Below are 16157 nucleotides of genomic sequence, written 5' to 3'. Positions count from 1 at the left end.
GCGCGGCAAGGGCCCCGAGGAGGCGGCGGCGGCGCCCGCCGACCCCAGCAAGTCCAAGAAATTCGTGAGTGGCGGCACGGGGGGGGCGGTTCGGYTCGGYTCGGTTCGGTTCCCGCCGCTTRTTCCCAGATTTGGGCAATATGCGCGCTTTCCTGCCGGTTCCCGGCCTTTCGGGCAGGTCCTGCGGGCCGGGCCGGTCCTCCCTTGCTGCCCCGCTGACTCGGGCGCTCCGGGCCCGTGGCCTCGAGGCCGCCCCGGTCCCGCCCTGCGGTCCCAAAGACACTCCTGCGCTCCTAGGGACACGGCGGAGGCTCTGGGAAGCCCATCGGGCTACTGCTTTGCACCAGTCACGGCTCCCTAAAGGCGCTCGCTGGGCAATACCCGTGTGGCAGGGGAGAGCAGTGAGAACAGTTCTCTTCAGRGCGCCCCTACGAACCTGCCCCTCTCCTTTCCTTCACCCCCAGGATCTGGCTCAGTTCTGCCTTCTGTCTGGTCTTGTCCCTTGTCGTAACCCGTTTCGTTGCGCTGGGAAGGCCCATTTCTTCCTCCTTTCCTCTGCTTTTCTTCCTCCCGAGCGAGACCCGTTTCCTCCTCCTTTTCCTTGYTTTCCTTCCCCTGCACCTGTTTTCCGTAACTGTTCTTGGTGGCAGTGCTTTTGCGTGCTGTGATTACTAGTTCACACTGTTGCTATGCTCAGCCTTTCCACCGGCTCTCCGTAGCGGAGCTTTCCGAGGCGTTTCTGGCAGCTCTGGAGTCTCTCCCGGCGCCGTTTGCATCCCTCGTGCTGCGACGGAGAGCAAGGGGCTGCTCCAGAGGCCGGGACGCGGGTCTGCCCGGCGCCCAGCTCCCCTCCGCAGCGCCAGGGCTCTCGGTGACGAAACTCCCTGAAAACGCCCCAAACGCTCAGCTGGATGTGGCGGGGAGGAAACTTGGCAGGGTGGAACTCAGCACCTCTGCTGCATCTCTCCGTGTCCTGCCTCTCTCCGAGTCCTGATGCGTTTCTAGATTGAGAAGAGTTAACCCTGAAACCTCATCCTGGCTATAACTCTCTTTTTCACTAATCTAGTGCTGATTCACATAAGACGTTTCTCATTCTCGTTTTTTTGTTTCTCCTGCTACTTTGGCAGTTTACGCAGGCAGCTGGCATAAAATACAGCGCTAGATTTATTCCCCCGTTATGTCTTACATGGAGGTTTATCTTTGTGTGCRTCAGGTTGGTTGGTGGTGGATGGGAGCTGAAATCCGAGCTGAGTGTTCAGCAGCCAAAGTTAGAAAATCGAGTTGTCTGACTATAAACGTAGGTAYTCAAGAGCCTCAAAATAAAAGGTGCTAAGTCCTTGGGTTAGCTCATTTATCCCATGATCCTGCATCATGTCCCCACCTCYCCGCGTGTCAAAAGCCGGAGCAGGATTTGCTCATCAGGAGGCATTTAGCCCGTGATCCRGAATGACATCCCCACCTCCCTGCGTGTCAAAACCCCGAAGGGATCCGTTTGCCTAACGTCCTGTGCCACCCTGTTTACTGTTTGAAAATCAGCTCTGCTGTCAACAGCGTTTTGATTTTTATTAATTTATGACTATGCAATATATGAAGTTACTCGGCTGTTGGCACTCTTTTRTTTTTACGTTTTGCTCAGTTCAGGCTTCTCGCTTGGAGTCGGAGGCTCTCCAGGAGCTTCCCTCTTCCTCCGGAAAGTTTGGAGCAGGGTGACAAGGTGCCAGACCAGCTCAGTGTGGACTAAACAGGATCTCGATTGTAGGTTTGTGGTTCCCGCGGGCTTGCCCTGTAGGTGTTTGGCTTCTGGAGCCTTTGGAACCACTTTTGCAGCTGATGATTTTTCCAAGCCTGCTCCTCTTTAAGGAAGGAAGAAGCGTTAAGCTCTAATCTCCTCCTTTAGCCTGTTGATCAGKGAGAAAGGGAGAAACCATCAGGCTCCAGGGAGATCATTTAAGAGCTCTTTTCCTCCTGGTTAGGAGGACAAGTTTGGGCTGGGCACRAGGGACCAGCCGACCCTTTTTGCTGCTGTTTTAGGAACACGATGGTGACTGTTACATGAGACCATAAAATCTCTCTTCCAGTTCCCCAAACTGTCAGATTGGGCAGCAGTTAATAATTAAAGGGCAAATTTTCCTTACARCACCTAGAAATAAGTTATGCTGCCTGTTCTCCCTGGCACCCRGAGGCCTCGGGAAGCGACCCGTGACTGCTGCCCTTGGTCCCGTTTTTGTCTCCTCTCGTCGCAGCCCCACGCGGGTTGACAGGCAGGTTCCCCGCTCCTTATTTTCTCTTTTTACTTGTGAAACAGGGAGATTTAAAAAAAAACAAACCAACCAACAAACCCGGGTGTTTGCAGCCCTGTTAGAAGGTGCCTGCAGTAGGGGCATGTACATTTTAAGCGTGCCCTTGGCTGACGGGTGTTAAAAATGGCCCTTTCCCCAGAGCAGGCCCATGACTAAGGCCTGACCCGAGGGAGGCTCCTTCCGYGGCCGCCCGGGACTTTGCTCCCCTCCTTGCAGGCTGCCCTTGTTCTTCCTGCCCATCCCACCCTGTTCCCCRTCCTCATCAGCAGGATCCCCCCCCTTGGGCTTCTCCAACTCAGCTCGGTCTTAGTGTGAAACCTTCTGTTCCTCCTTGGTGCCCCAGGGGTTTAGGAGGGTTTTTCTCTTGCTCTTCATTTGCTTTTCGCTTCCCTCCSTCTTTGCAGCTTTTTGCAGCTGTTTGGATCCCCGTCGGTGAATGAGGTAGCGTTTCGCGGGCCGCAGTAACCGTCTGACTGGCAGCACCCGCTGCTGGTCCCTCCCCAGGCTCCACAGGAGGTGGAAAGCCTCCTGTGTCACAAGCAGCGAGACGTTGGAGCGGCCGCGGGACAGCCCTTGGCGCTGGTGCCTGCGCACGCGGCGGCTCCGTTCGCTGCGGCAGCCGCTCGCGTTGGCTTCCTGCGCGGGAAACCGCAGGGCAGCGCRTGTCTGTTTTAGATACCCGGCGTGGGGGGAAGCTGCGCTTGCCTCCTCCTTGGCAGGCCGAGCTGAGCGGAGAGCCGCTGGGTTTGGGAAGAGGGAAYGGACGAGATGGGATGTGAGGGCGCTCCTCCGGTCTCGCTCCGGCCTCTGGCTCCACTTCAAGGCCCAGGTGCCCTTCGCAGCAAAAGCAGTTAATGTGGCTGTGAACTCACGCAGGAGGTTGGGGTGCTGGTGCGACACATTTGGGGGGTTCATTTTCATAAATAGCAATGTTTTGGGGCTCATTTGTATTTGTTACCCTCCTTGCGCTAGCTGGGAAAAGGATGGAAAAATTTCCCCCCGCTTTCCCTTCCTCGCTGCCCTGCGTTGGTGTCTGCAGCTGCAGCTGCTGCTCCCCGGGCCCATCCCTCGCAGCCCCGAACCCCACAGCGCGGGGGCCGTGGAGCACAAAGTCACCGGTGACTTGARCCTTGTGCTGGAGGAGCTTTGCCTGGAACCTCCGGAGATGCCAGAGCAGAGCTGGGTGAGGAGCTGCCGTCGGCGCGCGAGGTTTGGGCAGCCTGAAGCTGCCCGAGGAGGAAAGCAGAAGGATGAGGCGGAGCTACCCAGAGGGTCTCTGCTGGATGTGGGGAACGTTGCGGAGAGCATTGGGACAGGCAGAGAAGTCAGTCGTGGAGCTAATAATCCAGCTGAACAGGAAAGGCAGTTGTGTTGTGTTGCAAACCGCAGCGGTGCTGTAACAGCTGCCCTGCCTCCTGCGGGGCTGCAGCATCCGTTTAAATTCATTTGAAGGCTTTTCCTTTTCACAAGGGTTAGTCTGCGAGCTTCCCAAAACTGAAATCTCAGGATCATGATGATTTAATTTTATTAGGCAGCAAGGCAAAAAGATTCTTATCTCTCCCAGCCTGGAGCTCGTTGCTTTTTAAAGGCTCCCGTGTTACCGTTGGCTTTTTCTGCCCCTTTTCCATCACTCCATCTGTTCATCCTGCAGCCCCCAGCCCCACGTTCCTCCCACCAGGACTCCCCTTGGCATCTTCCCTGGAATTTCTCGCCAGACACATTGTGCGTTGTGGGAGTGACCCACACGCGGGTTGTTCGGGAGCCTCCGTGGTGCTTGGCTGATGGATGAAGAGCAGCAAGGGGTCAAAGCAGGGGGAGAAGGAGCTGACGTGATGGGGAAGGCGCCGCTTGCGTCAGCCGGGGCCGGTGGCTGCTCCTTCCTTCCCGTCCCYGCCGCTGTTTGGCGGCGCCCAAGCCGGCCGGGTGCGAAGCAGCAGCCCTGTTGTGTTCCCATAGTGACAAGTAAACAGCAGCCCTTGGGCACCGGGTGTTTCTTCCTCTCTTCGCAGAGCAACACCCCGGTGAGAGGCTCCCCGGCCAGAGATGCTGAAACGAGCCGGGTTCGGCTGAGGCTGGGGAGGGAGGGGCTGCTGATTCCCCAAAATGGGAGTTTTTCCTGCCGCGGAGCTGCAAGTGTCTGTACGCGCCGTCACAGACGGCTGTTGCCTGAAGATCCACGTGTTTCTCGTACAGCCACTTGGAGGAATCTTGTTCCCAGAGGAGCCACCTCGAGTACCTTGAAATGCCACCCCGGGTGTTTCAGTAATGCAAAAAAATGAGGTGTAGCTCTGGTCCGGATAGACACAATCCGCCCCTTTGAGAAGTGCCCAGGGGTGCCATGCCAAGCCTGGCTGTGCCACCTCCTGCCTCGTGTCGTTACTTGTTCCCTCCTAGCAGCTAAGGCACCCGGTCGGAGCAGCAGTGGCCTCAGAGCAAGGTAACCAGATGGGTGTCCGGGCCCTCGGAACGGGCTGCGTGCCTTGCTGCCTGGCAGCCACCCCGGGGTGCTGCTCGMTGAATAACGGGACCTTCGGGCCCTTCGGCACCGGCGTCAGGATTTATGGTTTTGGCTGCGGTCGCTCCAGCGCTGACGTTGTCAGCCGGGCAGGTCATCTCAGAGCTGCCTCCAGATCCGTTCCAGGATTCCTGCTCTGGGAGGGTGGCTCCATGAGCAGGCGGCTCYGGTGTCACCGGCCCCTTGAGCAGGAGCTCTGTTCCCAGACACACCTGGTCACCTCTCAGAGGGTTTGCACCCATTATACATGCTGCCAAATCGGCCCCCTCGGTGCGCTCTGGGTCTTGGTAGGGGTGACTGCCCGTGTTCTCCCCATTGCTTCGCTCTTGATTATAAGAAGCCTTCAAGACGTGCATTCCTTCCTAAAAATGAGGTGTCAGGATGGCTTTCCGGTCTTGCCTGCTGCTCTTCCTTACTAATAGATTTTAATTCCAGTTCTCATTGTGCTGACGCTTGACAAGTCTCCATCATGTCCAACTTTTTCCAGTCCCTTCTCCAGGCTCTTGGCGTGACCCTAGAGAGAAGTTACCGCAACAGAGGCTGGTGTTTCCACTCGTAACTCATCAAAACAACACCCACACCTCGCTCGCTGTCTTTTCTTGCTCTTAATTATCAAAAAAAAAAGTCACTCAATACCTGGCAGAAAGTTATTCATTGAGTCAAGTTTAGAACCTTAATGCTTCAATAAAACTCCTCTCCATAGTGCCAGGGACTGGGTGCATGAAGTGCTGCCTGCAGGAGGGACATCTCTAGGATTCCTACCCGGGGTTAGATGCCCAGGAGGGACAGTCCATGGCCCCTGCTGTCAGCCCTTGCTCTGCTCCAGCGGCCTGTAGCAAGCAGTGTGTGCTTWAGGGGAAGGGGAATCACGTGCGCCTTAAACATACACATTTTGCCCGGGTCGCTGCTTTGCCTGGGGAGTTTATAGCCTTGCCAGCAGGTTCCAGCGGTGTGTCCTGGTGTTTTTCACTGCTGTGAATAATGTATAACCAGAAACGCCTTCCCCGAGGGCCTCGGCGAGGAAGAGCCTCCAGGAGCCTTTCTGGACGCTGSAGCAGCCAGAGCTGTTTGACTTGGGCAGCTTCAGAGCCGCGGGGAATTGTGAAGAGGTCACGGAGCTCATTCGCTTCCRTGGAAGTGTGTGTGTAGGTCCTGATCCATGCAGTTTGCCACACTAATTCAGCATGGCAGAACCGCGTGTGGACAAAGATGGGTGCAGTCTGTGTGCAGAAGCAAGTATTAAAACTGGTCAGTCACTGTATCCAAAGCAAAAATCGCCTTTAAATGCTTCTAAATACTGAGGTGTCTTCCCTTTTCCATTCTTGGTCTCCAGAGGGAGAGGTTTTTGCCAGCAGGGTGAGGGAGACTCAACCAAGAGCCATCATCAGGCTCCTCATTTGTGCTCCTTTGTGAAGACCTAAGTGCTCAGGATGACTTGGCATATGAGCCGTGTSTTTATTTCTTCCAAAAACCCATAAATAGGTTTGGGCTTTATCTTGGGAACAGGAGAAATGGGGGGACTCCTTAGACTGCAGAAGAGAATGAGATAGGAGAAACACTTGAATGCCTTTTATTTTTGTAAGGATAAAAGTCTTTAACGCTTTTGTTTTTGCCTTCTGGAGCGATACCTGGTTAAACAAGTGGCTGCTTCAGCAAGAGGAGGAGGAAACGGCCTCCATGTCACTGGCTTCAATCCGTGCCGGACTTCAATCCCTCTGAAAGGGCTAACCTGGATAGACAGAAAACTGTTCTGTTAAAAGCCATTTCTGCACGTGTGTCGCTGCTGAGCGGCACATCTCACTTCTGGGGCTCCCTCTTCTATATAAATACATTTTATTTAGTGTTTTCCCAGGACTTTAGGAGAGTCTGATCCTGCCCTTGGAGGAAGGGCGTGATGAAATACCTGCGTGTTTTTAGTGCTCTCTGGAACTGTTTGGTTTTATGTGGCTCCTGGCCAGAGGTCGAGCGTTGAAGATCAATATTTGCAAAGCTTTGGGCCGCACTTGCTGCTGCAGAAGAGGCCGCGTCTGCCTCGCGGGGGTCCTTGTGGCGCGGCCCCGCGCTCGGCCTTAGGCTGCTTAGCACCAAAGCGATTTCAGCTTGTCGCTTCTGAGCAGGAGCACGAGGATGTCTTGGGTATTTTCACAGAATCCTGAAGGTTGGAAGGGACCTCTAGAGATCATCTAGTCCAACCCCCCTGCACACACAGGGTCACATACAGCACGTGGCCCAGGGCTGCGTCCAAGCGGGTTTTGAAGATCTCCAGAGAAGGAGACTCCACAGTCTCCCTGGGCAGCCTGTKCCAGGGCTCTGTCACCCTCACTGTTAAGAATTTTTTCCTTAAGCTCCTGTGGAACTTTGGGTGCTTCAGTTTGTGGCTGTTTCCTCTAGTCCTGTCGCTGGCCACCACTGAAAAGAGGCCGGTTCCATCCTCCTCACTGCCTCCCTTGAGGTATCTATAGACACTGCTCAGGTCCCCCCTCAGCCTTCTCTTCCTCAGCTTTTGCTCCGGCCCCTGATCATCCTGGTATCCCTGCGCTGGACTCTCTCCAGCAGCTCCACATCCCTCTTGTCCTGGGGAGCCCAGAACTGGACACAGTCTCCAGATGTGGCCTCCTCAGGGCTGTGTAGAGGGGGACGATCCCCTTGGTGGACCTGCTGGAGATGCTCTTCTTCATGCACCCCAGGATCCCACTGGCCTTCTTGGCCACCAGGGCACAGTGTAGCCTCATGGTCAACCTGTCCTTCACCAGGACACCCAGGTCCCTCTCTGCGGGGCTGCTCTCCAGCAGGTCGGTCCCCAGCCTGTCCTGGTGTCCAGGGTTCTTCCTCCCCAAGGGCAGGACCCTGCACTGGCCCTTATAGGAGAGCCATCGAGCAGTGCCTGGGCCGGGAATGTGGAACAGCCTGTAAGGAAGCGCGGATCTCGGCTTGCAGATGTTCTGTGCAGACATTCAGGCTGGAGCTGAAAAAGCTGCTTGGCTACAGGAAATCCCCCAAGGTGAAATGCAGCCTTTCATTTTGATAGAAATACCTGTTTCTTGCATTAAAATGAGGAAGCTTGAGCGATATGGCTGCCTTTCCTGCATTTCCAGGTGGATTGCTTTGCTGGTGCAGCCACGGCAGTGATGGGGAGGTGGGAGCAGGAGCAAGTGGCCATGGATGGAGGRTGATGGAAGCGTCTGGGGAGGCTGATGTTACTGCAGAGTGTGGAACCTCAGTGGGAATCCGGATTGCTGATGCAGCTGATGGGAGAGGTCCCGGAACAGCCCCAACTTCTTCCCCTAGGATCTTCCCAGCGGCAAAGAAACCAGCAGGAATCAGAAGTCGGCTGGTTGCTCCGTGCAAGGAGCGAGGTGGTTGCACTGTTTGTCTCAAAGACCCGCACGTAACGATCTTGAGAATCCTCTTGAATTTCCAGGAGAGCTGGGAGATTAGGAGGAGAGATCAGGAGGGAGGAAAGTATGTGCTTACTCCGAGAGATAGGGAAAATAAACACGCAGGCAAGTGTCAACACCCCCGGGCTGCGTTTAGGCTGTTTGGAGGTTGACCAGAGCTGCTTGCCGTGGTGTCAGCCTCGCAGGGAACATTTTGCAGCAGCCCCTGGTTGCTCCTAGTGTCCTCACCTCACAACCCTCCCCAAATTTGAGCGCAGAAACTGCCAGCTTTTGTTAAAATAATCATTGGTTTCAATAAATACTGCATGTTTTTGCATAGATGCTGGATGAGCAGAAGGTCAGCGTGATCCTGTGGTGCTCTCAACCCAGCAGATCTTTCCTGTTGCTGAGTCAAAGGAATTTCCAGGGCTTGATACGTCGCGGGGAGCTACGGGGATGGGCCAGTTTTTCCAGCACCCACATGCATCAATCCAGCCTTGCAAAACCCAAATTTGGAAACGCTGAGTGGGAAGCAGAGCAGGCTGGAAGGGGCTTTGAGGCCTGCACTTCATCCATGGGGTTTCTTCCTTGCGCTTGGGCGCWTTGTGGGCAGAATCTTCCCCCTGAAACTCCTCCTGGTGTCCCCTGTGCTCCGCATCTCCTGCCCGTGTCTCCACCATGGTGCAGCAGCGCAGGGAAAGCTCCGCCTGGGGTAACGGCTGAGTAGGAGGCCCCCGAGCAGGCRCTGCCGGGAAGGATCTGTCTTGCAAGGTCCAAATGCTGCCCACGTCCAAGTAGGAGGCACTGGAATATGATTTGGAGAGGGAAGAAGGGAGAAGTGGGAGGTAAGAGTTGAAATTAAATCCCAGATTTTTTTTTTCCCTCCCCTCTTGCTGCACTGGTATTTGCACGGGGATTCCCTCTTTTCCAGGGCTAAATGTCCCTTTCTACTGATCACCTGTGTCTCAGGTGAGATGAGCTGCAGCAGCAGGGGGGACCGAAAGCATCTTCTGCATCCTCGAGTCGCTGGTGCTTCTTCCTCTCCAGCCCTACCCRTATTGACCGAGCTCACCCGGGGCTCCTGCTTCGCGTGTTACGTGTGGGACCAACCTCCCAACACGGGTGTCCTCCCCAAGGTGCAGAGGAGGGTCAGGAGGGCCACGGAGGAGTCCCCGTGGTGGTGGCACGTGGGGAGAGGTGGCCTGTGCTCGCCGTGGAGGGCGTTCGCCTGCCCGGCGCGGTGCCTGGGCTGCAGGGTGGGCTTCRTGTTCGCCCTTCTGCTCCCCGCTGCCTGCTCTGCATCCCAGCCTGGAAAGGAAAGGGCCGTTGCAGGAGCTGCTTCCCCTGCGGGTGCACCCGGGGCGGGTGCCGTCTGGGACCGTTTCTTGCCCCTGCTCCGGCCGTCCTCGCTTCGCTGCCGTGTTCCTGCTGCCTTGGAACGGCGTCCGGGCGCTCCAGGCGCCAGCGGCCTAATATCCTCCCTGGGAGGGGGCTAATGCTTCCCTCCGGCCGTGGAAATCTCCCCTGAATGGCGCTCTGTTCCCTAATTGGGGAGTTTCCCTGGAGCTGGAGCCGGTCCTCGTGGCCGTGTCCTTGGCTGCCCTTCCACGGGCGCCCCTAGGCCCGGGCAGCTGCTCCGGGCGGGTTTGCGGCCCTGCAAGCAGCAGGGTTGAAGCTGCCCAAGCCATTTCCATGGTGCCYGATGGGCCAGATCCCTCTGATCTACCTGGGGCTCCTTGCCCCTGTGCAAAGCATCCAGCATTTTGCATTTTCCTCATTGCTCCATCTAGAAGCTCAGTGGGTTTTGGGTTTGTTGTTTTAAACTAGGACACAACGTACCTCTGTTTTGGAAGCCTGAAGAGCAGAAAGCTGAGACAGGTCTGGAAAAGTGGAAGGGAGATGAGCAGAAAAGGATCGCGGCCAGAAATGGGTTTGGATTTTGGTCTGCTTGGAGATTTGTTTGGTACCGTTCTGCAAACTTAACTTTTAATTAGTGGCTGGTAGTAGTGACTGGAGAGAGGGGCAAAGGGCTCGCAGGGGGTTTGCAGCACCTCCTGCTGCGTTAATGCACTAGGAGATCCCTCCTCCTCCTCCTCCCCACGTCCTCCTCTGCTGCTCCTCTGGAGTCAACGGGATGACTCARGCCCCGGACTTGCAGCTGTAACTTTCTGTTCTTGGTTTCGTAATTCCCTTTGGGTCACGGATCAGGAAAACCGGGGACACAGCCCTTCTCTGAGGAACATCCATTAGGGAAACGTTGCAGGGAAGCAGCACAAGCGGTGGGTAGTGAGGACAAGCCCGAGCCACGGTCGGTACAAACGGAGCTGCCCATTCCTGCCTTGGGATGGGGGCTTGAAGATCTTGTGGAWGGGCGTTTGGGGAGGAGGAGACACAGGGAGCTGCTCGTCTGCCTTCCCAGGGATGAGACRTCAGGCTGCCCCAGGTGGGCTCCCGCTGGGTGGGAAAAATCAGCTTTGCATCCTCCTTAGTTGGGATACACTCATTTTAATGCGGACTTCAATACAGATCTTCCTTTGCTCATGGAAAATCAAAGCAGGCTGGTCCCCACATGGATCTGTTCCAGGTAATTTTGTAATCACCAACTAATTTTATCACCAAGACTTTTCCTTATTTAGCGTTTTGGTTCAAACTTCATTCCTTCTTTCCTGAAGTTGAATATCCCCTCCACATCTGTGTAGCCATAATTATGATTTGAGTGAAAACTGTCTTTTTAAGGTATATGAGGTGATTTTGGGGGGAAAAAAAATCCTTTTTTTTTGGACATGGAATTTGATCTGAAATCTTTCAAGCTGTTTCGGAAAAGGCAATATTTTGATTTGAATTGGAGCTACTGTGTCAGTCATTTGTTACTGATGGAAAGCTAGAGTGTTTCTGTGAGATTTTAAACTTCCCTGTAGGAAAATGTCAAAATTTCTGTCAGAGGAGCCGCATAAGCTGACAATCTGCTGGGGCACTATGCAAATGCACCCTCTTAGCACCACGGAGCTGGTTACATAGTTCCTCACCAGCTAGTCATTCCYGTGTTTCAACTTATGTCCATTGCCCCTTGTGCTGTCACTGGCCACCACTGAGAAGGGTTGGCCCCATCCTCCCTGAGGGAGGAATGTAGGGAGGAAGGGACAAGGGGCAATGGGTGCAAGTTGAAACMCAGGCAGTTCCATCTCCATGTGAAGAAGAACTTCTTCWCTGTGAGGGTGCCAGAGCCCTGGAACAGGCTGCCCAGGGAGGTTGTGGAGGCTCCTGCTCTGGAGGTCTTCAAAACCCACCTGGATGCCGCCCTGTTCCCCATGTTCTGGGTGTCCCTGCTGGAGCAGGGGGTTGGACTGGATGATCCCTAGAGGTCCCTTCCAACCTCAAGCCTTCTGGGAGACACTTTGCTTCAACGTGGGAATAGACACCTGGTCCATCTTGGAAGCAGTGGCAGATTTTCTTGTATTTCTTCATATCCAGGCCCACAATTGTGTGGCTCCCTTAGGTGTTAATGAGATATTGCCTCATGGAATGAGGTAGCCTGACATCCATACCTCATATTACCTCATAGATTGCTATCACATTTCACCTTTTTGGGTAAGATTGTGCGTAGATGATGCGGTGTTCTCTTGAAGCTGTGGAGTCTCCCTCCATGCAAGGCCACCTTGAGGGTCCTTGCATCGTTCTCAGCGTATTGGGAGTGCAGCAACACGTCCCGCTACTTGCTTGGTTCCCTCGCTGCGTGATTAGCTCTTCCCATCTTCTCTTGTCCCTCGGAGCCGAGGATTTTAGCTTCACGTTCCTCAAAATAGCAGGACATGTCACACCACCCTTACTTCTACGTCCTCGCCTTGATCCTTTGGATCTTCAGGACAGAATCGCTCCAGGGGCCCTGCTGTGGGAATTTTGCTGGCCAGTTTTTCGTTTCTCCCAAAAGCAGAAATTCAGAGAGATCATCTAAAAAACTTGGTTAGAGAGAACCATAGCCGCGTTTATCTTCCAGAAGCTCCTGCAAAACTCAAGTTGAACTGTTATCAAGCTTTTTAAGGAATGTTATGGGTTGTTTTTAAGTGCTCATTTGTTTAAGTGCTCAAGTTTGTCGTTAGTATTTCCCCTGGGGAAGGAAGGCAGCCTGGAGCTCGTAACCGGCCCGAGCGGCTCTGTATCCTCTTGTCCAAAACAGACAGATCCCATACACCAGTGCTCTAAACAAGCATTAATCTATCCCAGTGTTCTTAAATTCCCTTCATTCCCACCTCCTGACCTTTCAATCCCTCTGCTTGGCTGTGAGTCAGCAGTGAAAACACTCCAGTTTTCAAAGAATGAGGGGATCGATAGGAGTTTTCTTTCCCCATAAATGACTTCTGAGGGGGGTTCCCCCCATTTTCCTGAGTGCCCTTCAGGTGGCCCCGTGTGTGACGGAGCCCAGGACCCATCTGGGGCCGTGGGGCAACAGGGTGCAGGGCTCTGTCCTGGCATGGGGTGGTGTGTAGAGTATGGGGATAATGGGACGTATGGGTGCCATAGGGGTGAAATAACAGGCAACCACTTAAAATGCACTGGGGAATTCCCTGTCCCAACCCCTGCGTTTTCCTGATATTTGACATTTTTGCAGAATCCTGGGAAATTCTGTGGCCTGCAGGAGCCACCTGGAGCTGGGGGCGTTAGGGGGTGGCTCTGGTGGCTTGTGGGCTCCCTGTGGAGCTCTGCAAGCTGCTCCTATTCGGGCTGTGTATTCAAGGATGTTTTATTAAAATGAGAGTGTGGACGTTCTGCCTTGCAAATTAAAGAAAAAGGAATTGGAATTGCAGGATTTCAGAGTATTTCAGTTCCCAGAGATAGCACTGGGTAAGGGGAGACTTCATGTCTATTCTCTTGTGCAACCGTAAAAAAATCCCCTCTCAAAACCAAACAGAATACTCGCAGAAATGGCGCAAACGGGCGTTTTTCTGCTATCTTAACGTTTCCAAGCGTTTGTGAGGCACCTGYGGCCTGCACCATGCGGAGCGCGCCGGGATTCCCCTCACGGAGGCGGACTCGCGGCTCCTCTCCCGCGGATGCTTCCTGCCCTCTGCTGGAATCCCATCCGCAGGGGAGGCCGCAGCTTTGGGAGCGGTGCCGAGGGGCGCCGGGCTTGCGGCTCCGGAGGGGATCGAGGCGCTGAGCACGCGGTTTGTGCCTCTGTGGAGGTTCAGCCTCGTCTCCAGCTCAGCAAGGGACGGCTCAAGCCGTCAGGCTGAGCTTTAGTGTGGGCCAAACTTCCTGCCCGCCCTGAGGAGAGAGGCCAGAGGTTCTTCATCCATCACGGTAACCTCTGTCCCCYTGATCGTCAACATTATAGGGACGTGCGCCAGATGGAGCAGCTCGGCATTTCTGACCGCTCCTTGGGCGCAGAGAATGGGGAAAGTCACCGTGTTTGGGCCTCGCTGTGTGCTTCTGCCCACCACACACTTGTCCTGTCTTGTGTCTGAGGTGTTCTGTGTCACTGATGTGTTTTTTCCCCTCTCTCCCCCCTTGTCTCGCAGACGTTGAAGCGGCTCATGGCAGATGAAGTAAGGATGGTGGCCTTTTTCGGTTTGGTTCCCTGCATGCGTTTGCTTCTGCTCGTTGTTTTCTTAGTGGCCTTAGCCCTAGCATGAACCCAACGTTTGGCTCTGTGGAAAGGTTTGGATTTGGCCAGGATTTGGCCTTTTCCAAAGAAGGTGCTGAACTTACATCCTCTCTAACCTAAAATTTCCAACGCTTTCCTTACTAACCTGCAGTAGGTTGGGGAGTCTTGACGTGCCGAGTTCAGCTTTCTCCAGCGCTGCTAACCCATGGCAGGAGCGCAGGCGGGATGCCTGGTGTAGCTGGGGCTCATGAACACGTAGGTCACGAGCAATTGCTCATTTATGTGTTTTTTGCTTTGTTTCTCACCCCAGTTGGAGCGATTCACCAGTATCAGGAAGAAGGAAAAGGAAAAGCCCAATGCAGCTAATAGGAATTCCTCCACCTATCTGGACATCCCTGCTTCCGAACGGACACTTCAGGAAATACCGGATGAGGACGTGCTGGCACTTTTTGAGCAGATGCTGGTAAGCTAATGTTATGTTTTCTGTCTCCCATTGCACAATCTGGAATCAAATGAATACCAGAGGAACTTGGAGATAGTTTTATTTAAGCAGAAAAGGCACAAGATGATGTGGCTCTGCCTCCTGGGCCTTGTGAGGGCTTGGTTTTGTGTGAGCATCGTGTAGCAGTAGCCTGGTTCTTAATGGTTTTTATAAGGGAAGCAAGAACAACTTGGCAGACCTCAATTTAACGAGTGCTGAAGTTAACCACCCCACATACAGTGCCTTCAGTCACAGATTAAGAGTTTCCTACTCATCTAGAGCTCTCTAGGACTTTGGGTTGTCCTCTGCCTTCCTGTAAGGTCAGCAGTCCTGCTGAAAGCAGTAACATTTGCCTTCCTCAGAGCCCTCATACCTGCATGGGGAAGCAGATGAAAGTCACTCTTGTCCTTCTCCCACACTCTTTCTTTTCTGGGGAAAGTCAGAAGGTAAGGGCAGGCTTTCCTTGCTCCTGACGTGCGTGTTCATTTTGTCCTGGCAAAAGTGGAAGAATTCTGYCATGCTTTGGTCCTAGACTGTGCTCTAGAAGGTAAATGTAAGTTGTTGTAAAATTGTTGGCTGAATGCTGCTCCAAGAGCAAGGGCATTTGAAAATTTGTATTTTTTTTTCTTCAATAGCTCGATATGAACCTAAATGAGGAGAAACAACAGCCTCTGAGGGAGAAAGACATCCTCATCAAGAGGGAGATGGTGTCCCAGTACCTGCACACATCTCAAGCTGTGAGTATTTCCCTCCCTTAATGCTGTTTTGGGGTTATCAGGGGGAGCTGCTATAGGCTCATCAGTGGCTCCAAGACAAAACTTCAACCTGGCTTTTAAATACAATTTTCAAAATTTTCTTAACGTAGAACAAGACATAAAGCACAGTCCCTCTCAATAACTCAAAAGAAATGTATCTAGACACCATAAAACCTTAGTGTCTCTAGTATATAGCTCCACARTTACTTATTTAGTTGTCCTTGGAGGAAGTTTTCAGTGAAGTGATTGGTCATGCCGTAATTAAGCCACTATTAAATTGTAATAAAGACTCATCTGTCCTGTGTTTTTTGTCATTTGGCCAACTTCCATAGCTGKATTTCCTGGAACAGAGGGAACCAAATATTCTGTAGTTAGCAATGACATTTTTTTCTTTTAATGAAACTTTTAAGGAGCTTCTGCAAATACTTCTTGGTAGTAGTTCCTAATAATAAGGCCTTGATGCATTATGAATATGTTCTTATGATATGATATATTCAAAAGTTTTCTTTGCAAAAGAAAAAATCAGTGGAGAACTGGTATACCCTGTCTCAAGAGGGGTCAAATTCTGAAAAATAACAGTTTTATGTGGTGACCCTATTGCTAAACGCTGAAGAGGTTGGAGAGCGCAGCTTTACTCAAGGCTACTTGAAAAGCTGAAACATGACATTTTGTTCTGCTGTTTTTTACCCTCCCACAACCACTCACCTCACCAAAGGTAGGAGGAAGCAAACCCACTTAACTTAGACTCTTCTAGTTTWATTTCTTGACATTCGAATTTATTTTAAAAAAAACTATATTTTTCAGTTAAAAAAAAGTAAATATAAGAGAGAACACCAGGACATTGACAGACGCACCTCTTCATGTCTTATGTTGAGGTGACCGTCTACAGTTTGCATGTAAACATCTCATGCTGTAAGCCCAAATTGAGCCCTGACTGCTTCCAGATCCTTAACAAAACTTCACCTAGGAATTACTTTAGATGGAGAGGGGAGACAAAGATATCTTCAAGCAAGATTTCTGGTGAAATTTCCAAATAACTCCTGAGGTTTGGGACTTGAGCTCCGTAGGCGTGTTCTCTCTGAAATTCACTTGATGCTTTTCCTTCTTCTTTTTTTTTTTTTTTTTCA

General features: G+C 52.8%; 1 protein-coding gene across 1 annotated transcript in view; it reads left to right on the top strand.

The window, feature by feature from the left end:
• The window catches only part of LOC112951731 (protein diaphanous homolog 1-like), a 46997-nt gene that overhangs the window by 3458 nt on the left and 27382 nt on the right, over positions 1-16157 (top strand). Inside the window, exons 2-4 of the mRNA XM_026044491.1 lie at positions 11-64; positions 14105-14257; positions 14911-15012. Coding sequence (XP_025900276.1) covers positions 11-64; positions 14105-14257; positions 14911-15012 — 309 coding nt within the window. The remainder of the gene's footprint in view (positions 1-10; positions 65-14104; positions 14258-14910; positions 15013-16157) is intronic.

This window comes from Nothoprocta perdicaria, unplaced genomic scaffold, assembly GCF_003342845.1.
Source record: "Nothoprocta perdicaria isolate Ctin4 unplaced genomic scaffold, notPer1 scaffold_369, whole genome shotgun sequence".
NCBI lineage: Eukaryota > Metazoa > Chordata > Aves > Tinamiformes > Tinamidae > Nothoprocta > Nothoprocta perdicaria.
Note: the sequence above shows the minus strand (reverse complement) of the source record. Positions and strands in the feature narration are given on the sequence as shown.